At 42.2% G+C, this 22,656-nt stretch overlaps 1 protein-coding gene across 3 annotated transcripts in view; it reads right to left on the bottom strand.

The window, feature by feature from the left end:
- Positions 1-1,801: 1,801 nt before the first annotated feature.
- The window catches only part of C1qtnf7 (C1q and TNF related 7), a 97,762-nt gene continuing 76,907 nt past the window's right edge, over positions 1,802-22,656 (bottom strand). For 2 of the 3 annotated variants that reach the window (XM_071614782.1, XM_071614783.1), the window contains exons 2-3: positions 8,891-9,136; positions 1,802-2,848 (exon numbers count right to left, since the gene is read on the bottom strand). In XM_071614782.1, coding sequence (XP_071470883.1) covers positions 2,217-2,848; positions 8,891-9,136 — 878 coding nt within the window. In that variant the 3' untranslated portion in view covers positions 1,802-2,216. Of the gene's footprint in view, positions 2,849-8,890; positions 9,137-16,620; positions 16,705-22,656 lie in introns of those variants that run through there. The other variant, XM_027945508.2, reaches the window with a different exon arrangement.

The following is a 22,656-nucleotide window of genomic DNA, read 5'->3' as shown; positions in this document are numbered from 1 at the left end:
ATTAGATAGATTCGGTTGTTTGTGCTCTATATCCGGGAATCTGGCTTTAGCTGTAATGCGTAGGCAGATGATCATCTCACACCACTTTGGCTCTCTCTTCTTGGTCTAACCCTTATTGCTCTTGAACAACTGGGCCCATTGCCTGACTCAGGAGAGCAACAAGGGGACAGAGTATGGAGGCAAGGGAGGTCTGAAAAACAGGAGAGTCAAGCATTGCGCCCAGATACAACCCATCAGTCATTACAAGTTTCACCACTGATAATGGCAGCTCTCAGTTCTGGAGCATGCAGACCTTCACCCTCTCATGAAGTCCCCACCCCTCAGGCTGGCCTTTGGGGCTCTTACAAATATGGTCCATCAATATCTGTCCTGGGTCTCTGCTCTCACTTGCTGCTTTGTCTGCATTGCTATTCCTGCCTGTGTGTCCTTCCTCTCACTTGGGTCACTCCAAGTCCTGTCATCACCTAAGGCCCAGTGGGCAGAGATTTCCTTGGCCTTCTCTATCACCTCACAGTTTGGAAGCAAACATTTGGTCCTCTTTTACAGCAATTTGTCTCTACCCCGAGCCCGACACTTAGCATATTTTAGTTTGTTCTTTTCCAGAATTGTAGGTAAGTTTATGTATACATTGCTGTATCCTTAGAAATTTGATGGCAGGGGCTGTGCCATTTTCATCTTGGTGTTCCTCTGTCTTCACAAAGGAGGTGACATGATTCACACATTTGTAGGCACTAAAAAACTTATTAAATTAACAAGCAAAGAGGGGAATAAATAGAAGGAGCATTAGAAGATACTGAAAGAAAAGCCTAAGGGAATATGATTACTATAAACCAAGGGAGTGGGAGATGAGACAGAGCCACAGACTAACTGACAGATTGCAGTTCAAAGGGCAATAAGAAGTGGGACCTGGGGGCTTGGAGGAGACAGCTATTTATCTGTTTGATCTCTCTCCTGCCTCCTCCTGTTCATTCTCTGATTGGCTCACTTGTGGATCAGCTAGCACTCATGGATCAGTGGACACATGCTTTGCCTCCTTGGAATTCAGGATTTAGGAAATCCACAAGAAATCACGTGCTAGAGTGATATAAAGCAGTGGCCTTATTTGTGAGAATGCTATCAGGTTAGAAGTTTGATTTAGGAGACCATCATGTTGAAAGGTTTGGGAGAATGACCTACTGGCTGTTTCTCTCCATTTCCATCTTCATTTCCATTACCCCTCCCAGGCCTCTATTCCCTCTCTAGGATTTTCACTCCTTCCCAGTTGAAAATACCATGTTTTGAGGGAACAGGGAGTAAGTGGTGCTGACTTCCTCATTTTCTCTGCATCCATTTCACCCACTTAAATACACCTTGGTATGCCCACTCTCTTCCCACATGTAAAATCTCCTCTGGTCCCCAATCCTGGGAAAAGCAGTCTTGTGTAGCTCTAGCATTGAACCCATCTATTTTCCACAGTGCCCAAAACAGAGTTGTGACAAGTGTGCTCCCTGCACTCTATCTAGCCTCTATGAAGGTCAGGCTGTATTCCACCTGACTTGGCGCCATGGTGTCTGGTCCACACACAGGGGCTCACCAAGGAGCTGTTGTGTGAATGTACACCAACACAAAGAACTAAACAATAAAACAAAAGAAATTTATCACTTTAGTTTGCTTGAAAATGCTCAGCGTCTCTTACCTTTGTTGTATGACCTATTATAGCTTTTGAGAACTCTCACACCCTGTCTGGGATGTTATGTTTCTCTTAAATAACAGACAAAACTGTAATTTTATGAATATTTAATGGGACAATATCATCCAGCTGACTTTATCACAATGGACATTTAATAAAAGTTTTGTCAATATTGTCTTTAATTTGTTTAAATATTTATGAACATTACTTTTTTTTTTTTTTTTTGGTGATGCTGGGGACTGAACCCAGGGCCTTGTGCATGCAAGGCAAGCACTCTACCAACTGAGCTATATCCCCAGCCCCATAGACATGACTTTCAAGAGAATCCATATCTGGAGTTATTGTGGACAGCTCATGTTGGTGTGGTTTTAGCTGCGTGGTGGTTTATCTTGTTTTGATAAATTCCTCCAGAACTGTCTGCAGATGCTCTGGAATCTGAGTAGGAGTTCTTTGGAACTCTTTCCTGCTCCTTCCACCTTCCAGTAACCCAGATGAGATTGAAGCATCAGCCGTGGTGACCTGGAAACTTTCAGGTCTGCAGTCGGGGTCACAGTTCGTCATCTTCTGATATGGAATCCAGGTAATCCGTGTCAACGTACAGGAGAAATCCAGAGAATAAGCTGTCTGCCCAGCCTGGGTCTGAGAAGAGGCCATTCTGGTCTGTGAAGAAGATCTCCAGCCAGACTTCATCTTCTGGCTGCAGGTAGATGACGGTGGACCCTGAAGCCACGTCATGGTTCCCTGTGTTGGCATCGAAGGTCTTTATCCGGAATTGCCCATTGTGCACCAGCCCGATTGCCAGGTGCTTATTGGCCAAAGTGATATCATAAGAAAAATAGTAGATTCCTGGGAAAGCGCAGATGAACTTTCCTGTCGCAGGGTTGTAGTGCTCACCCTCATTGAAGAGCACCTTGTTAAATATAATAGGTATTCTTTCTTCAGGGTAGCTGGTGGTGATGCCAACAGAAAAGGCGGATTTGAGCACGAGGCTGCCACATCTGCACACTCCAGGGAGCCCTGGGTCCCCTTGGTCTCCTCGGTCTCCCTTTGGTCCAGGAGGCCCAACTGGACCTACTTCTCCTTTCTCTCCCTCTGGTCCCATGGGTCCTTTCTTCCCAGTCTCTCCTTGGTCCCCTTTTTCGCCAGCAAGACCCAGGGGTCCCGTCTTACCTCTCAGACCTTCAAAGAGAGTTTATAGTTGAATTAATAGTTCTTCTAAAGAGTCATGAACAGCATTATCTACATGGTCCCAGCACACCAACTTTGTCTTTTCAGTCAACCTTTTAGTTAGTTAGCATTACTAACTAAAAAAATCCTCTAAAAAAAATCACTGATACACTGAAAATGAAAACAGAAAATTTTCATCAGAATTTCAAGTCTGTTTTCCTGAGTATGTTACACATCATTTAAGACCTGTCTAATTTTAAAATAATTAACTACTATTTTGATGATGATGGATGACCTGTCATTCAATTATTCCAATCCAGGTACTGGTCACTGTCTGAAGAGTTCAGTGAGCACAATGATATTATTCTCCAGAGTAGACTCATAGGGACAAATAATTCTTATAATCTATTTAGTCTCATGCCCCATTCTATTTCAGTTAGTTTTTTAACAAAATAACGAATGTTAAATTTGCTTATGTTTATGAACCGTTTATTATGTGTCAAGAAAAGCATTAAGAGTTTTATTTGCTGTATTATCTCATTTAAATATCACACAACTCTATGAACTAAGAATTATTAATACTTTAATTTCAGATGAGAAAGCTGAGCCATGGAAAAGTTATTTTGCTCAAGAGATAGAGCTAATGAGTGATAGAGCTGTGATCAGAATGGCATGCATCCTGCCTGACTCTGGAGACTGAGTATCCCCCAGGGGCAGTGGCTAGAGTATGAGCTGGTATGTAGTGTTAATATGATACAATAACCAGAAAACTATGACTGCCGCCACCTCGCATTAGTTCCTTTGTGGAGAGAAAACTGATGCCTGCAGCTGTGACGAAACTTGCTTCTGTGGCAAGGCCAGGGCTAGAGTCCAAGCCTTAATAGCCTGATGATGTTGCCCGGTCCTCAGAATGCTTCTTCCCTTTAGGGTGCTACTCAAGAATCCTAATTCTGTTTGGCTCTGCTCCTATATGGCTGTTTTCTCTTAGGGAAGCCCATTCATTTAACTGGGAAGGACATAATAACTATGAAAAAGTTTTCAACAAATTTGAAGTTACCGTGCAAGATTATTTTCTCTATGTCCAAATTGCTGTTATCTACAGATCAGCTACAGATTAAGTGCAGAGACATGGTGATCATGGTTTAAATAAGCAAAATACACTTAATTTCAAAGCTGTAAAGACTTAATATTATAAAAAAGATGTTATTCAATTTGTTATGGTTTAGATATGAAGTGTCCCCAAAAAGCTCACATGTGAGACAATTCAAGAAGGCTCAGAGGTGAAATGATCAGAGTATGAAAGGCTTAAACTAATCAGTGGATTAATCCATTGGTGGATTAATTGGGCGGTAATTCTAGGCAAGTATAGTTACTGGGTGTGACTGGATTAACAGGCCACTGAGGCCATGCCTTTGGGGTTCATGTTTGGTCCTGGTCAGCAGATCTCTCTCTGCTTTCTGCCTGTCAGGTTCTGAGCGGCTTTCCCCCACCACGCCTGTCCACCATGAAGCCCAGAGCTAGGAAGTTGGCTATCTATGAAGTGAATCCCTAAAACCATGAGCCAAAATAACCTTTTTCTCTTCTACGTTGTTCTTGTTAGGTCTTTTGATCAGTGCACTGCAAAAGCAGACTAAAACACAATTGTATGGCCAAATCCATTTTATAAATAGTTCTCATGTCATGATATTTTCCCCAAATTTCCAAAATATCCAAATTATCAGATATCTGCAATGTACTTTTGTAGTCAGAGAAAATATATTGTTGACATATAGTTTTACTTTTAACTGTGATTCTGTTCTCAAGAACTTTTATGAATGTAAATCTTTTTATCTTTTTTAAATTTTATTTTATTTATTGGTTTGTTTTATTTTTATGTGGTGCTAAGGATTGAACCCAGTACCCCACACATGCTAGGCAGTGTTCTACAACTGAGCTGCAGCCCCAACCCTTTTTTGTTTATCTTGGTAGTGCTTTGACATCATTTATTTGGATATTGTACGTACATCAATGTGTGAATTTTGATTTGTTTTTCAAACAAATTAAGGCAAAGTTAACAAAGAAGCATTCTGGGTAATGCAAATTGGAGAAGAATTAAAGCTTTGCCTTTAATATATCAACTATTGTGATTTAATAATTTTGAAAAGTGGCTGTTGGCAATTTATGCTGCACAGGATGCAAACAGTGAACATGACCTTTACTTGGTGGGTAGGACCAGCGTTCTTCCTGATCCAGTCCTGCCTCCAGCTGAAGATGGTTTTTCTTGTTAAGTTGAAACTCTAGTCCCATCCAGAGCACTCTGATATTTATTTCTTTGAATAAGGTCAGAATAGTCTGATCGTTCTATGTTTGATTTTTTTTGGTAGAGATGGAACATGAACATGATTTTATTGTTAAATTTACTTTAGACTCAAATAACTTCTAAATTGCTATTTTATCTTCAACAGAAGCTTAACTTTTTCTGTCTTCATCATTGATTTTTTTATGTATTAGTAAAAATTATTTTGGTCTCAATAACAATTTTAACCATAAGATTTCATTATGAACTCAAATCCCCCTGCTTCTATGATTTTGGGTACATCACTCTCGATTTCAAATGCTGCATTCGTTAAAAAAAAAAAAAAAAGCAGACCTAAATCTACTTCAAACTTAGTGAGCAAAGGAGTCAATAGCGACTCAACAGATCTGGGATAAAACCCACTTTAGCCATGGATTAGTTAGATGCATTTGCTCTCTGGCTCCATTTTCCTAGTAGTTGAAGTGAAGGTTTGGACTGGATTGCTTAAGTCTCATCCTCTTGAAAATTCAATGAGGCCAAATCATAAAGACTGGGATGTCATTTCACAATGCTGCACATGAAAAGATCTTCACCACCTCCATGCCTGGATGTCCCATAATAATATTGAGTTAATGTGCTGAGCTGTTGGGGTGATGACCTTCATGGACTAATTATAGTAATTCTTTTTTTGTGCATGAAGAATTTGTCCATGTGCTGGAGGTCTACACACTAAGAGCAGAAAGAAGGGCTGAATCATTCTCCCTCTTCCTATTTAATCAGATATATGCTCAGATAAAGAGAATTATGGAGTAAGGGTTAGTCTATGCTTAGGTACTGAAGCTTGGACAGAAGCAATTTCTTCTTATTTCTCCATGAAATGTACTTACCTTGATTTCCTCTTCAGGGCCATTTTATCCATCCATCCATCCATCATCCATGGATTTATGCATGTATGCACACATCCATCTAAAACATTCAATATTGGTTGACCATCCACTATCTTCCAGTCATTGTGACAGGGGTTGGGTGTGACATTGGCACAAAAATCACCTGTCCCATTCTCAAATTAGCTGTTATTATCTTGAAATCTTTAAATATGGGTCATAGATAAGCTAAATGATACCTTAAACCCATACAGTAAACTAGAATGAGGAATCTGTTTCATGAGTTAGTTCTAGGGCTATTTGAAAATATATTTTTTTATGGATTTGCATTCAAATTAAATGAAATGTGAATATGTTACAGTAATTATGGCTATAGACCAGAGAGAGACAGCTACTTTTTTTACAGATAATTTATGATTTAGTATAATCAGTTCTGTGTTTCTAATTTAGGGTAGAGAAGTTGGACAACAACAACAACATAATACCCTGGTTCCACCTGGACTTGGTGGGGTGGCTGTGGTGAGTGTTCACTAAGAGTGACCAATGAGAAGAGACTTGTGGTGTCATTAAAGGAGAACCAGGGAGCAGAAACCCCCTATGCCAGCTTCAGCTACATTAATCCTCAAAGCCCAAGGCTGTGCTCCCATAGTTTCTACGGGGAATGCTTCTCTATCTTGCCTTTCCTTTTGGAAGTGTTATATAGCCTTATGTATATATTGGGTTTAAATAATCCCAGGCTGGGAGAGTCACTTTACTTTTGAATATTAATTTTTTAATTTATAGCATTCTTTTCATTGCTCATTATCATCATTGCAAATTATAATAGTGGACATCAAATACTAGATTTAGAGTTCTAGATGAGTAGTAAGTTCTTAATGAAAGGTCATTATTTAGACACAGTGTAATTATGTGTTCATATATTGGCCTCCCCTACACACATGTCTGCTTCTCAGGACATGGACAATGTATTATTCATGATTTTGTTCCCAGTGTCCTCAAACAGGTGCAATTTTGCACTATCCACCTCCTACCCAAGGGGACAGTTGGTGGTGTCTGCAGATATTCTGGTTGTTGTAGTTGAGAGGCATTCAGGTGATACTGCCCAAAGGCCTACAGTGCACAGGAGAGCCACCCGCACAAATAAACACTGATCCCCAAATGTCATTAATGCAGAGGCTGAGAAATACTGTCTGGAAAAATATTGTATACTAACAGGTACATAAAAAATTTCTGAGTGAATTACTCATGGGGACATGGAAGAATAGATGGATTGATGCATTTGGGTAGACAGCTAGCCTCACAGAAGGTTGAACTTGTAGCAATTATGAACATTTAATTTAATTTGAAATAACATTAGAACTACCTCATGAAACAGATTAAGCATTTTTAGCTTATTATATGGCTTTGGATAGTCACAGTTTCTCTGGTCTCATATTTGCAGATCAAAATGTAATAAATAATAACAGTTAACATTTACTCTGTTTGACCCACATGGCAGTTATTCTGTGGAGTGTTTTTATTGCTTCATTGTCCTAAACTTCACAGTTACTATTACCAATTCACAAATGAGGAAACTGAGGCTCCAAGAGTTTATTTGCCTAAGGGTATTAAGTCATTGAAGGAGCCAAGATTTGAGTCTAAGTCCTTCTGGCTCCAGGGCTTAATGGTTTAGCTGCTACATGGTTAGTCGGAGACAGAGTACACCAAAAGGGTCACTAACACGAAACTGCAATCCTGTTGTTACTGCAGGATTTCAAGGAAACTCATAATCTCGGCTCAGTGATAACTTAGATTCATGCATTTCCTATGGAAGCCTTTGAAAAATTCTACTTGAGCCTTGACATTCAAAGTTCTTTATTTGATGTTGAACCTTTACTAAAGTTTTTTGTCTAATACTGAACCACTCTCATAGGTTTGACAGTATTGATTTGCCAAGTATTTTTTTGCATGGGAAATTCAGAAATGAATTATTAGCCAATAACTGGAATATACATTATGGTTCTATTTCATAGAACTCCAGTAAATCAGATGCGGTGATTAGATAGAGGCATATATCTTAAATCCATTGACTTTTTCCTTCCTCTTTTTGGTCCTGACTTCTACACTCAGAAACTTATTTTCAAAGATTGATTCTGAATCCTTTGGAGTTAACAGAGTCTCTGCAGAATTTCAATTTGGTTGACTTGGAAGGACTGAAGAGTCTGGCAAGTTTCCCGGACCAACTTATTTGATGGGGGGAAAAAAGTGAAAATTACCGAAGGACTAGGGGACAATTGTGTTGCTGCAAAGTGCTACAAGAAATCTATGCTTTAACTGCTACAGGACAGGTGGGAAAGCGATGGGCTATGAAAGGCTACTGCCTTTTTATCTGTGAGAAATAAAATCCAGAAGCCCTTTTGGTATCTCCATCAGTGCTCAGCAAGATGGCACCTGTGTGTCTGGCTCTGATTTCTGCCTCTGCTTAGTTTGTGCATCTCCCCTCCTGTCCATCTGTCTGTCTATCCATCCATGACCTGTGCATCCAGACATCATCTGGAGCTGGAATAGCCAGGTGGGTCCAGGTATCGGGTGTCTGAGTCCATCCCATGAGCAGTGCCTGTCCATCTCTCCTGTTCCACTCAGCCTTGGTGTGGCTCAGTTTCCTCACATGCACGATGTGATAATGTCTACCTGAAACAGTCGTCATTACCACAAAGCAAGGATGCAGGTGAAGAGTTGAGGGCAGCACCTGAAGCATGATAAGAGCTCAGTGCATTGTTAGGACTAATGAAGTTGAAGTAGAGAGGGGACTTTAGGAGCAATTCCCATGAGACGAAGCAACAGAGGAGATGTGTGTGTGGGGGGTAAAGTGGGTGAGGGGAGTGGAGTGTGTGACATAGCTTCACCGTCCGTTACCTGCTGTGCCCTTTTCACCTTTCTCTCCTTTCCGGCCGTCTCTACCATCTCTTCCTGGAAGGCCGATGCGACCGTGGGGCCCCGGGGATCCGTTGGCTCCAGGGGGCCCTGGTGGCCCAGGTAAGCCAGGGATGCTGCAGATGTATCTTGGGGAGTAGCTGTCTCCTTTGACCTGATTGCCCCGAGGTTGTCCACTTGCACAGATGGCAAAACTTGTGACATAGAGCAAGACAAACATCTTTGGCTCTGGAAGAGAAAAACACACATCAGTGACCCCTTCCAGGAGGGGGTTTGGCGTGGCTGACTGTGCTGGAGCAGGGGAACTGGCACTGACAGCTCTCAACTTTTCACACGTGTGTTCCCTCATAGTTCCATTGAAAATGACATTAGATGATGTGGAGTCTCAGTGTCCCACACAGGGGTTGGTGTAGACAAAGGCTGGATTAAAAGGTTTTCCCAAAAGACATCACTGCATTGCCTTTATTCTACAGAGTCAGTGATAGACTTTGAAAAATGATGCTTTCATTTTGCAAAAGAAAAGCATTTTTAAAAAATGGAAAATTACAGATGCAAATGAATAAGATAAATATCGGCACTATTCTCATCACTCAGAGATAATTACCCTTTACTCTCCAATATATACATGCTTCCAGTATTTTTTGTCTGTGCCATGGAGAAAAGCAATAGGGTATCATTCCTATAATTCTTCAACTTTCTTTACTTTACATATGAACATCTTCTTACGTCAAAAGTTATTCACAGCATTAGCCAGGTGCAGTGGCACATGCCTGCAATCCCAAGGCTTGGGAGGCAGAGGCAGGCGGATCACAAGTTCAAAGCCAGCCTCAGCAAAAGTGAGGCACTAAGCAACTCAGTGAGACCCTGTCTCTAAATAAAATACAGAATAGGTATGGGGACATGGCTCAGTGGTCGAGTGCCCCTGAGTTCAATTCTTGGTACTTCCCCAGCCCCCCATGAAAAGTTACTCATAACATTAAAAAATATTGCTTTTGTCTCTACTACTTTATATATATGTACAGATGTACATATATACCCCCACATATATACACATAGGCATGTATACATGTATGTATGTATATACACACACACACACACACACATGTATGCAATTCCCCATTATAGACATTTGTTTCCAGTGTTCTGCTAATGTAAACAGCACATCAGACATGTTCTAACTAATCTTTGCATATATCCATGATAATTTTTTTGTAAAAGTTAAAGCAGGAGCAAGGAAGAGGCATTTGCAGGAAAACCATGTTTTTCACTTGATAATCATGCCTAATGCCAATTAGTGTTAATTGGAGTACTGTGCATGTCCTGAGGGGAGTCTCAAACTGTAATTTAGAATCTGCAGGATATAATGTCTTGGTGTCCTATTAAGCCGTTAGCACTGGGGGTCAATTAAAGAGCTATGTGAAATTAGACCACGCACGCGCCACATGCTCTGAGTGAAGCGGGCGCAGGTCTCTTTGGCTCTAGTCTGGTAGGACGTGGGTTTCCCTCCACAAGGCCTGAGAACGGAGCACTTATTAGCATGGACCCTGGCACACAGGCTGAGGGTTGGGGAGGGGCGGTGCAGGCTGTGGAGACCTGAAGTTTTAGGCCAAATGATCCTCAGGATAAGCAGTTTCTTGAGAGGTGGTTCTGGTTTTGTGTAAATGGGGAGTATGTGGATGGTTGAACATGATTTTTTTTGTACTTCTGATTATACAAAAGAATGGGTTTCCTAGTGGCATACTTGTACAGGCAGATAACATGTACTATGATCCTATCCATCCCCCAACTGATGGGGGGTTTTCTATTTTCCCTTCACCCTCCTCTTGATCCCCTTCCTGTTCTCTGATGGTCTCTCTGGACTTGGGTTTTAGCAGGAAATCTGTACAGTGCTTGATCTGGACTATACTCTCCCAAAGGAAATAATCATGAAACCTGGGATAAGCAATTACATAGTTTCTTTTTTCTTTTTTTGTACCAGATGTTGAACCCAGGGATGCTTAACCACTGAGCCATATCCTTAGTCCTTTTTATTTTTTGAGACAGGGTCTCCCTAAGTTGCCTAGGGCCTTGCAAAGTTGCTGAGGCTGGCTTTGAATTTGTGATCCTCCTGCCTCAGTCTCCCAAGCTGCTGGAATTACAGGTGTGTGCCACCGTGCCCAGCTTGTTATTTTTAGACAGCCACCTCAGAGAATTTAACCATATACACAATACCACTTTTTTGGTACTTGGGGGTAATTGCAATATCCAAAGGCTAGACTCAGAAATTTGCCAGAGCATAGGAATGACAAACTGAGGAAAACACAGTATGCTCCTGAGATTTTTAATTAAGACTTATTCCTAGAAATCTTATTACTGAAAAGCCGAAGTCACTTATCCAAATAGAGACTCCATATTCTTGACCAAATCTCAGTGTTATCAGCCGTCTTTCTTCCCTCCCAAATTAGAGAGAATGTCTTTGCCATGTTCTGTCTGCTAGGCTTGACATACCACACTGTCTTAATCTGATTTTTTGCTACTATAATGAAATACCCAAGATTGGGTACTTACAAAGAAAAGAGGTTTATTTAACCCATAGTTATGGAGGCTGGATATCCAAAATGCATAGTGCCGGTTCTGGCGAGGACCCTCTCAGCTGCATCACTTCAAGAAAAGGTGGTATCGTGGTGGGAATGCAAGTGAAAGGGAGAGATCAGTTGGCAAGACAGGAAGCCAGAGTAACAGGGAGTGGCCTGTCTTGTGACTGTGCACTGAGCCCCTCCCCTTAAAAGTCCCACCACCATTCAGGACATAGCTTCCAACACACGGACCCTGGAGGCATACACCTAAACCATATCCACATCATGGCAAGCACTATCCTATGGCTCAAATGGTTTTAAGGTTGTTTCTGACAGCCCCAGGGTTCTGATAAAGACACCAGCACTTCCAAGCAAGCTGCAGATGAAGGAAAATTGTGAGAACGTTCTAGACACAATCCTTGCTGCAGTCAAAACCAGATGCATCGACTAAGTTGCCTGTTCCTCTCTCTTGTAAACAACTGATAATGGGGAGGCTCTGAGAAGGAATGTGAAGGTGGAGAACATCTGAGGTCACCTGGAACAGAAGGTATAGGCTATAGGCCAGAAAGTGGTTTGAAGAAAGACTGGGAATGATCTGGAGGAAGGTGCCCTGGGCAGTGATAGAGAATACAACAAGGCCAACAGTTGTGGAGTGCAGGGGCCGGGTATCTGGAAGAAAATCTCAGTAACATCTAGTTGATGATGGACAGAGGAAGCAGAAACCTAAAAGATGTGCTTGCAGGAAAGAATATTGACCATCACCAATAGCCAGGCAACAGGTGCTCAAAGAGGGATAAATAAGAGCAACTGAAATGAACCTTGCACCAATGGGTTGCTTTTCTTTGAGAAATGCCCTGGTAAACTGTCGGCACCAGTCTAAAAGCACGTCCCCATTAGGACGTTCTGAAAGTCTCTCCCGATGATCATCCACTAACGATCCTTATCTGACGCAGAAGCACAATGTGTTGTGGGGCCTGACGGGCAACGATGGCCTGATGATGAGTGTCAGTCCATTCTTGGGACTCCGTTCACGCAGAAGGAAAAGGGGTGTGGGTCATGATGGAAAGCCACAGTGGCCTCTCCCGCGATGGCTGTCCACTTCACTTAGGAGCCAACAGCTTCGTGTCCCTGTACCACGGTGGGTGAGGCCCCCTAACTCCCCTGATTTCTACTCTGCTCACTCTCCAGTTCCAGTCACAGTGGATAACCTGGGGTTCCCAAGGACACGGGTGCCTCTGCCTCAGGCCTTCACATGTTTCTTCCCTCTGTGTAAAGCCCTCTTCACCAAGATGTCCATACACGGCTCCCTCCCTCCCCTCCTTCTGCAAGTCTTGCTCAAATGCCACCTTTTCATGGAGCCCAACGGTTTGCACCTTATTCACGATGCAATCTGCCCCCCACCCCAGCCTCCCTCTTTCTGCTCTACTTTTCCTGTCTCCATTGTGCTCACCATCGAGGACTCCTGTCTTTATTTTACACTGCACATTCTGTCTGAGGGAATGGAAGCTCCCCGAGGGCAGAGCTCTCTGTCTTAGTCATTAATATGTCTACCCTAGAACAGTGCTTAGTACAATAAACCCCAGCCGGAGGAAGTGAAGACTTTTTGTGGGGATGGTGTGAGTTTTGTTGAATAAAAAGTAGTGAGGAATTACGGAGTATGAAATATTATAAGAGAAAGAGAGAAAAGAAGATTTCCAGAAGGCTTTCTGGGGTCTATGTGTCCCTTTCACAGTATTTGAGGAATAAAGGACTTGAGTTGTTTTGCCTTTAAGTCTATGGTGTTTAAAAATATACAAAAAGCTCTTTTTTTGTATTTATAATATAGGCGCTCTAAAATTCAAAAGAAAAAGGGTATGAAATGACAAGTAAATCTCTTCTTATTTTTCTGTCTTCTCAACAGTTTCCTCCCTGAAGGTGGTGACTGTTGTCAGTTTCTTGTGTCTTCTCCTTCCCCGTGTTGGCATCCTCTGTACCATGTTCTGCACTTGGCCTTTTTGCTGAGCTTCTTTATAGGTATGCAGAATCATCCCTTGGTGTCCATGGGGGATTGAGTCCATGACTGTCCAGCCCCCATGTATACCACAGTACAAGATGTTCAAGTCTCTGATATAAAATGTTGGCATATTTACCTATGACCCATGCACATCCTCCTGTGTACTTAAGTGGTCTCTGGATTACCTATAATACTTAACACAATGTAAATATTATGTGAGTAGTTGTTACTGTATTGCCTAGAGAATAATAAGAAAAAAGTATATATGGGTTCAGTACACAGTTTTCTAAAATATTTCTGATCTGTGATTAATTGAATCCATAGATGTGGAAATTGTGGATGTGCAAGGCCAACTGTGTGTATCTGTACTGAGGTTGACAGAGCTACCTTAGTCCCTGTTATTTAGGTGTCCATAGAATATCCATCATATGTTATATTTAAGTAGTTGATGGACAGGTAGAATATTTGCATTCTTCTGTTATTCTAAACAACAGTGCACTGAATATTTATATTTATCTATCTGTACATGGTTCGTGACACACAGCAAAAAATTTTTCCCAGTTTGTCTTTTCACTTTTTTCATGTAATTAAAAAAACCATTTTTATTGTAAAAACATTTTTTGAAGTCAAATTTATTGTGTTTAGAAAGCTTCCCCCACTCTAAGGTACTAAAAGAGTCTTTCTCTTTCTCTAGGGTTGGGGGTATAACTCCTATTGTAGAGCACTTGCCTAGCATGTATGAAGCCCCGGGTTCAGTCCCCAGTACTGCAGAAAACAAGCAAAATATACTTTTCTTTCAATGCTCGTCTCATTTAAAATTTTTTTTTTTAGTTGTTTGTGGACCTTTATTCTATTTATTTGTATGTGGTGCTGAGAATTAGACCCAGTGCCTCACACGTGCTAGGTGAGCACTCTTTCACTGTGCTACAACCCCAGCCTTCTTGTTTCATTTTGTCACCTTCAAAAAATTTTATTTGTTAGAATTTTTTGATTAAAAACTCAGAGGTAGGGATCCAGGTTTATGTTTCCAACACCTTGTCTGGAACAATCTATCCTTCATGGAACGTCCACTGCTCTGCAGTCAACTTGATTATTTTGGCTGGAAAGGAACCATGTGTGTCACAGCTTTATAAGCATTATAATAACTTTAACAGCTTTACAGAGAGATAATTTGCACAATGTAAAATTAACTGACATATACGATCAATGCACACCATAATCCAACTTTAGAATATTTTCAAAATCCGCAGAAAAAGCTATACCCATGAGCAATCACTTCTCATACAGTAAGCTTTAAAGCGTTCAATTGAATTATGCAAATTTATGCAGAATATGTGCTACATAGTTAAAGTACAATATTTCCACTTTCATGCTCCTTTGGAGTTAGAAAATCGAAGTTCTGGAAATAATGCTAATCTAGAACAGATCTGTCCTGGAAGCTAATTGTAAATGACTCTCTGTCCGATTTTTCTGTAGGGATAATAAAGTAACAAGTTTTTAAAACTTTAAAACACATATTTGAAACACACATACATGTATACATACCAGAGCTTTCATGTTAATGGGTGTTCTGAATTTTTAAGACAGGGATATAGCATATCATGTTTTGTAAACTTTTGTAAGTAATAGAATCTTTTGTTCTGCTAAACTAGCCATGAAAAACTCTTGAAGAAAAAAATACTGATTAAATCAATGCAAAAATTGAACTCCCAGAAAGTGTGTTCAGAGATTGGAATCCCTTTATAAATAGCCCATGACTTTTTTCTTCTAAAAATAAAAGATGCTGTTTATGGGAATGTAAAATGGTGCTACTTTGGTGAAAAACAGTGCAGTGAATCCCCAACAAAATTAAGTATAGGATTACCAAATGTCCAGAATTTCTCTTCTGGATATGTATGTGTACATATATCCAAAAGAAGTAAAAGCAAGGACTCAAACAGATATTTGCACACCCACATCCACAATAGCACTCTTCACAATAGCCCAAAGGTAGGAGCAACCCAGTGTCCACTGATTGACACAGCATGATGTATTCACAGAATGGAATATTATTCAGCCTTACAAAGGAAGGGAATTTCAATACATGCAACAACATGGATGGACCTGGAGACATCGCGCTATGTGAAATAAGCTACGCAAAATGACCCACACCACAGGATTCTTCTCACATGATGATCCCAGGCCAGCCACATTCACAGAGACAAACATTTACAATGCTCTGTGGTCCTATTTAAGGTCATAAAATGGCACAGCCAGGATTTGAACTCAGTTCTTTTGTCTCCAAACATGAACTTTCTTCTCCATCATGTGAAGGAGACTATAACAGATTACTGCAAGACAAAGGTCCGGACTTAATTATGAATTCAAGCGGAAATGTGCTTTGCGTGGAAGTCAGAGGAAGAGGTAGGCCACCGAGGAGGGCCGAAACAGGATGTCTCCTTGGCCTCTGACCCAGAGATTTCACGAGATCAGGCCTGGCCTTCTCTGCCTGCCTGACAGGAGCATGAGCTGGGGACGATGCTGGGAACCTCGGCTGTTTATGCCTCCTTTCCTTCTGTATTGCGACCCCTCAGCTTCTTTGGGGCTGCAAGTTTCCTCGCAGAACTGCCTTTCCCGTTTGAATGAGCTCCCTCCTCCTCCTGGCACTACTCGGGTCCCCCAGGGCCACACAATTGCCTTTGCGTTATGACCATTTCCTGCTCATTTTCCCAGCAAAATGTAAGCTCCGTATCACTGACAGATAAGACTGAGCAAGGCCCACGGGAGAGGCTCCACAGGGCTGTATGAAGAACATACACATCTGTCAGCCTTTCTCATCAACAGTTCATGATTTATCAAGTTTTGGCTATCTCCTGATAAGTGCTCTGACGGCACAGCAGTAAAACACTCTGACACCTGCAAACAGTTGATGGTCTGCAGAGCAAGGCTAAGATCATCCCATCCTCCCAGAGACATTCGGGGGCAGGTTGGACAGGCAACCAAGGTCTAGAGACCACCGTCTGTGGTCATGAAGCGAGCCGCTGACCAGAGATCTGGACCCAGAACTTCAGCTTCCTGGATTCTCCTTACAAAACCACCTGTTTAATGAACTAAAAAGCTATCACTATGAAAAAGGCCATTGTACCCACATTCACCAAAATCCTATAAAAGAATAAACACCATACCGTGCTCTTGGCTGGTGAGCGGCTGCAGGGTGCTCAGAACACTGAGACCGAGGATCTTTCATGGGAGCTCGGTGAAAAGCTTGCTTTGGTACCAGACAGAATAACAGGTCCAAGTTCTCAAAGATTTCCAAATAGTTGTGCTAAAAATAACCTTCCCGCTTAGTCCCAAAGAGCCAAAGGCCCTGGAAGTCATTCATCCAGCCAGGCTCAACTGAAGGACCAGTTAAAATTATGGTTTTATTTGGGACAAACCCCGAGTTCCTGCTCCCCATGACTGGTAAGTTTGCAGGCTTCCTTCTCCATCTCTGGGTGTAGTGGCCTCTTTTTCAGATCTGTTTACTTCATTTTTCCCTTTTCATTTGTTTTCCGTTGAGTGGATGGTTCAGGAAAAAAATTACTCACCGCCTGGAAATTATTTTTTTAACTTAGAGAAAAAGAAGTCATTTCCTATTCGAGAGTGTTCGAGGGGGAATCTTTAGATTCTGGACATAGGATGGGGTTTCATGGAATAATAGGGAGCACTGTCCCTAATCTTGATAAATGTGGCAGGAAAATGGCCCTTCAATTCTATGTGCTGCAGAAAGAAAGAGGGTTGAGCGCGGCATGATGTTTTCTTTGTTCTTTGCTGAATGGAGACAATGATTGAGTATTTTTAGATGACTAATATGTCTTTGTTCCTACCGAGAATTGATCATAACAACTCAAAAGGCAAAATGATTCTCCAAAGCCTAAGACTAGTCATCTTTGGTGCAATCAATTTCTTTGTTTCCTTCTGATATGTATTTCTTATATTGCCTTGGCAACGGCAATTTATAATTCATGATGTCATTTAAGGAAATTAAGTGGCTGAAAAAAGCCTCATTTTTATCTTGCTTTCTCACTCATTCTTCTCCAGCAGTGAGATCTCCAAAGGAAAGAAATGTTCAGAGTAAGGGAAGTGAACACTGATCACAAATTTGAACAAGAATTTTAATGGGCTCTCTGTTCCCATCAGCTTTATCCTGCCCTAGGTATTCACCCTCCAATCTAGAGGAAATGGTCTTTTTGAATTTATTGGCTCTCAGAATCTGAATGCCATCATGGCAGGTAAAACAGTATCTTGAGCATAAGAGCCAGTCATATATGCATTTTTTTCTAACTTAGAATCTTCATCTTGCAGAGTCCCTGGTTGGTTAGTCTCATCCTCAAAATAAAATGGTGACCCTTACTTATTCTGAGCCTCCTAATAGTGCTTAAATTTCTCTAACAAAAGTTCTGGTGACAAATGTCAGCTACAGACAAGCTTGATCTCAGATGGCCCAGCTTATTTATTTATTTGTTCATAATTGATGACTTTAATGGGCTTTCCTCATTTTATCTCTAGGATAGCACAACATCTGTCCAGGACCCCAGATGATTATTGACCAACAGAAGGCAGATGTGCCCAATCTTGCTACCTTTGCTTGGCTAAGTGTTGATGCAACTGATGGGTTCGCATTTGCTTTTATGTGTTATTCACAACATCCACAATTTCCCCCTCATGTTGCTTACCACATTTTAAAGTTATTTTTGTTAACATGTATGAATTGTGCATACCAGCGGGGTTTGCTGTGACTCTTGATACCACACACGCTGACCAAATCCGATTTTCCTTTATCACCTTCCCCTGCCCCACCCTTCCCAGCATCCTTACTCACTATTCTACATACATGTCAACACACTTCTGGTGATAAGATTTCTTGTGTTGTTAAAGTATCGCAGTATTTTGTTCTGCAGTACTTGATATTTTCCTTGAGATGAAAATTATTTTTCAGCTTAGCTAACCTAATATAATGTATGTCTTCCCAAATGGACTTTTCTTTCCAGAGAGAATGAACCTCTGGACTGGTTCATTCAGAGCATTCGGCTGTGGGTTGAACTTGTCAGTGTTCACATCACTCGGTTATTCTCACACTCACTCTAGAAGTGGAGGTGAGAAGCGTGGATAGGGCAGCATGTCCAGAAACATGGGCTTGGGGTCAGACTCTGTTCTCCCCTGCCACTGGCCCCAAAGTCAAGGTCTCATTTTCTCTTTCTTGAGAAGGTTTTCCTTTTGAGTTTGGGATCTAAGTTTGGTGGACCCGACTTAGATTCTTAGATTATAGTTTTCCTATAACTTTACTGACTTTTCAACTGAATCTAGTTTAAGTCATTTTGATGCAGTCAACATTCCCAGAGCATCTAACAAGTGTGCAGTGAAACCAGCAAGAGAGAAAGAGAGAGAGAGAGAGAGAGAGAGAGAGAGAGAGAGAGAGAAGAGAGAAGAGAGAGAAGAGGGGGGAGATTTTGCAATGTCTTTGGTATAAATACTACACTATGGTCACTTTCAAGTTTCCAGCCTCAAGTTACCAGCCTGACATCTAATGAATGCAAAGATGGGAAGCTATGTGCAGAACTGGCCCTTGCTAACTGGTCTTAGTTGGGCCAGTAAATTACTGATCTCTTTCTCTCTCTCTCTCTCTCTCTCTCTCTCTCTCACACACACACACACACACACGCCACTTTGAAAAGCACGATATTATTTTATAAAGATGATTCTAGCTGATCTATAATAAGCACATACAATGTGCCAAGATGTCACAACCATTACTTTCTTTAATCCTCACCACGACCTGTGGAGGTGTGTGATTTTCTACCCTCCTTTCACGGATGAGTACTTCAGGCTTCCGAGCGGGTTCTATATTTATCTCCTCCCTAGGGTGTTGGTGACTTTCCAACTTCCTGCATGGAGACAACCTGCCACCAGTTGGGCTGCCACTCTCTCCCCCTCAGGAGGTTCATTGGATTCTCTTAGGAATCGAAGCTCTTCTTTCTAGTCTCAGAGCCTCGCCTGTATCTTCTCCTGGGCTTCAAGTCCTTGCTGAGCATGTGCACCCCACACCCCTTTCTCCATCTGTTTATATTTATATTCCTTTTGTATCATTTCCTCCAGGAAGTGTCCTTGCTACTCTTGAGCAGGTACGAGGCTTCCCTTAAGTCCTCCTCAGTGTTATCTTGACCTCTCCTATGCACTCTGGCTCACTGGTTCTTAACTAGATCTACTGAATTTTCACAGCAGCGGAGTAAGTCTAGGCATTTACATCTCTTAAAAGCCCAGTGGGTGATTCTGATGGGCATCCAGGCTTTGGGGGAATCTGTGTCCCATCTACTCTGTTTTTTTTTTTTTTTTTTTTAAGAGCGAGAGCGAGAGCAAGAGAGAGAGAGAGAGAATGTTTTAATATTTATTTTTCAGTTTTTGGTGGACACAACATCTTTATTTTATTTGTATGTGATGCTGAGGATTGAACCCAGCGGCTCGCGAATGCCAGGCGAGCGCGTTACCGCTTGAGCCACATCCCCAGCCCCCTACTCTGGTTTTAATGGTGTCCTGCTTGTTAGTCTTTCCCAACCAAGGAGTTTCATGGATATGAATCTAGTCTTCTTTGTCTGTCATTCTGTTATTTTATTCATTGATTTGTCATACATTGATTGGGTTGCTGCTAAATGCCAGAGGTTGAATGCTTGGTCTTAGAGCAAAGAGAGAGCCCTTGTAGAAATAAAATCTAGAGGGTAAGACAGGCATTCATCAAATAATCTCAGAGCCATGTTTGACAGGATATTAACTGGGAATTCCCATCATCTTGGAATTTCAATTGAGGAACCAAAGCAGAGAAAAATGAGCAATCAGTGCCACCCATCTGCTTAGAACTAGTGAAAAATCAACTGCATTTGACATTGAACATTATCCACTTTTTTTTTTTTTTGTACCAGGGATTGAACCTAGGGGTGCTTGATCACTGATCCACATCCCCAGCCCCTTTTTATTTGTTATTATTGACAGGATCTCACTGAATTGCTTAGGGTCTTGCTAAGTTGCTGAGCCTGGCTTTGAGCTCACGATCATCCTGCCTCAGCCTCCTGAGCAGCTGGGATTACAGGCATGTGCCACTGCACCTGGCGACCACCATCCATTTTTAAACCACATTAAAAAAAAAAAAAACAACAACTAGAAATTCAAAAAAGGATTAGCAGAGAGTTGTTGGCTGATGAAGGAGTGTTGAAGTGTTTCTCCTTTACTTCCCAAGTGACAGGGACTGCAAGGGAAGTCACTGAAAAGATTGGGGGTGCCTGCAAGAAGAGAACTGTTTATCTACCTTGCCTTGCAGTGTGGGACTAGCTGCACTGTGAAGCTGAGGGCCTTGAGAGCCTCTGGCTGTCGCAGGATCCAGCGCAATGTGATGGAGAAGTGCTGGGGTGCTTGAACCTACCCCCAACCTCTTCTGTGGTCATGCCAACTCAAGTGTTGTGAAGGCAGAGGTGACTGGAGGAGAGAGCAGGGCAGGGGTAGCTGTCGGAGAGCCAAGTTTCCCAGGAGGCAGATGGTTCTGAGGAAGGAGGCTGGGAATGGTCCATCCAGATGGAGTCCTCCCTGGGAGAGGAGGCCACTGAGTACGTCACTGAGCACAGAAGTTGCTTGTGGGGCCAACCAGGCTATCAATCAAACAGTCTGCCACTCACATCAGGGAAGTGTGCCACGTGGGGGCCACCTAGGAAGCCTCTGGTGCCCTGTGAAGAGGCACATCCTGAGAGAGCCAGCAGTTCAGTACCTGGGCAGCCAGGGGAGGACCATGCAGGTGGCATTTAGTGAGGAATCTGATCACTTTTTTCTAATTCTCCTGCGCTCTGATCTGAGTTGCCAAAGGTAGGAGTGGGAGGAGGGCAGGAGGCGAGGGGGGAGTGAAAGAGAAGCGCACATCCAGGCTGCAGCCACAGAGGGGGGGCGGCTTTTGTATTAGATGTGCAATAGGAGTTTTGATTTAGATTTGTCTTTTTAATATCTGAAAATTGTCCTTGTAACTGAGAGTTACCAGAAAACTAAAGAATTTGCCTGAGATGTCTCGGAAGGGCAGGGCAGGGCAGGGCAGAGAGATCTAACAGAGTTTGACTAGGACAACTGATGGGAGAAAAATGAAACTGCTTTTTATTTATATCATTTGAAGTATGGAGAAGATCATTTGATCACTGGAGAATCTTTGAAGAGTGCTGTGAAGGAGAAGTGCAGGGCGTTACAGAGTGTTCAGCAGGGAAACCCAGTTGAACCTATAGCTAAGAGAACACTTGCTTAAAGAAATGACATCTGACCTAAAATATCAAACAGGAGTGGCATTGATCAGGCCAAGAAGCAGAAAGATGCCTCCAGGTTGAGAGAATGCCTGTGCAAAGGCCCTGAGGTGGAAGAGGAGGTGTGGAGTGGCGGCCTCTGGGAAGGAGCAAAGAACAAGAGCCTGGAGGGAGAGTGTGTCTGCACCCGGTCGGCTCTGCTGGACCCAGAAGGTTCTGGTCTTGACTTGGGGGTGGGGGTAAGAGCCCTTGAAGGACTGCGAGTGGGTTTTATGGTTTAGACTGTGCCTTTCCCTTAGTGCTGATTTATAATAATGAGGAAGGTATAAGCACAGGTAGTGCCTGCTGTCACCCTCCTGGCCTTCCAGGGTGACTTCAGCCAGCTAAACAGAATTGATTTGGCTTCTGAACCTGCTTTCATTGTAGGGAAACAGGCAGGTTCTCATGTGGAAAGGAGTTTGTCTAGTAAGAATGGGGCAGTGAACCCACTCACCGAATGTGCAAACGTCCCCATACTGTGTGCCAGGTGCCATCCTGAGTCCTGGTCTTGCATCCTTGAGGAAGGAAGACAGGAGCCCTCTCTGAATCCAGACATTAAGGAAGGAAGGGCCTTTCAAGACCTCTGCCTGCTCTTCCCAGTTCACAGATGGTGAGAAGTGGCTTGCCTCATGTTGTATTTACCTGCTAAGCCAGAACTGGAACTCAGGTCCCTGCATGATGCCCAAGACTCTCTCCTCCATTCAGCACAACCTCCCATCCAACCTGATTCCTAGCTTCACACGTGGAAGACACTTCAGAGTTTCTAATATCCATAGACATCCATTATTGTGAATAATTGAGAATTAACGTCATCCCAGATCATAATACTTGATCCTTGTCCAAAATATCACTTTTCATATCTTAGAACACAAGAAACTT

The sequence above is a fragment of the Marmota flaviventris genome, chromosome 7 (genome assembly GCF_047511675.1).
Source record: "Marmota flaviventris isolate mMarFla1 chromosome 7, mMarFla1.hap1, whole genome shotgun sequence".
NCBI lineage: Eukaryota > Metazoa > Chordata > Mammalia > Rodentia > Sciuridae > Marmota > Marmota flaviventris.
This window is presented reverse-complemented; position numbering and strand designations above follow the sequence as displayed.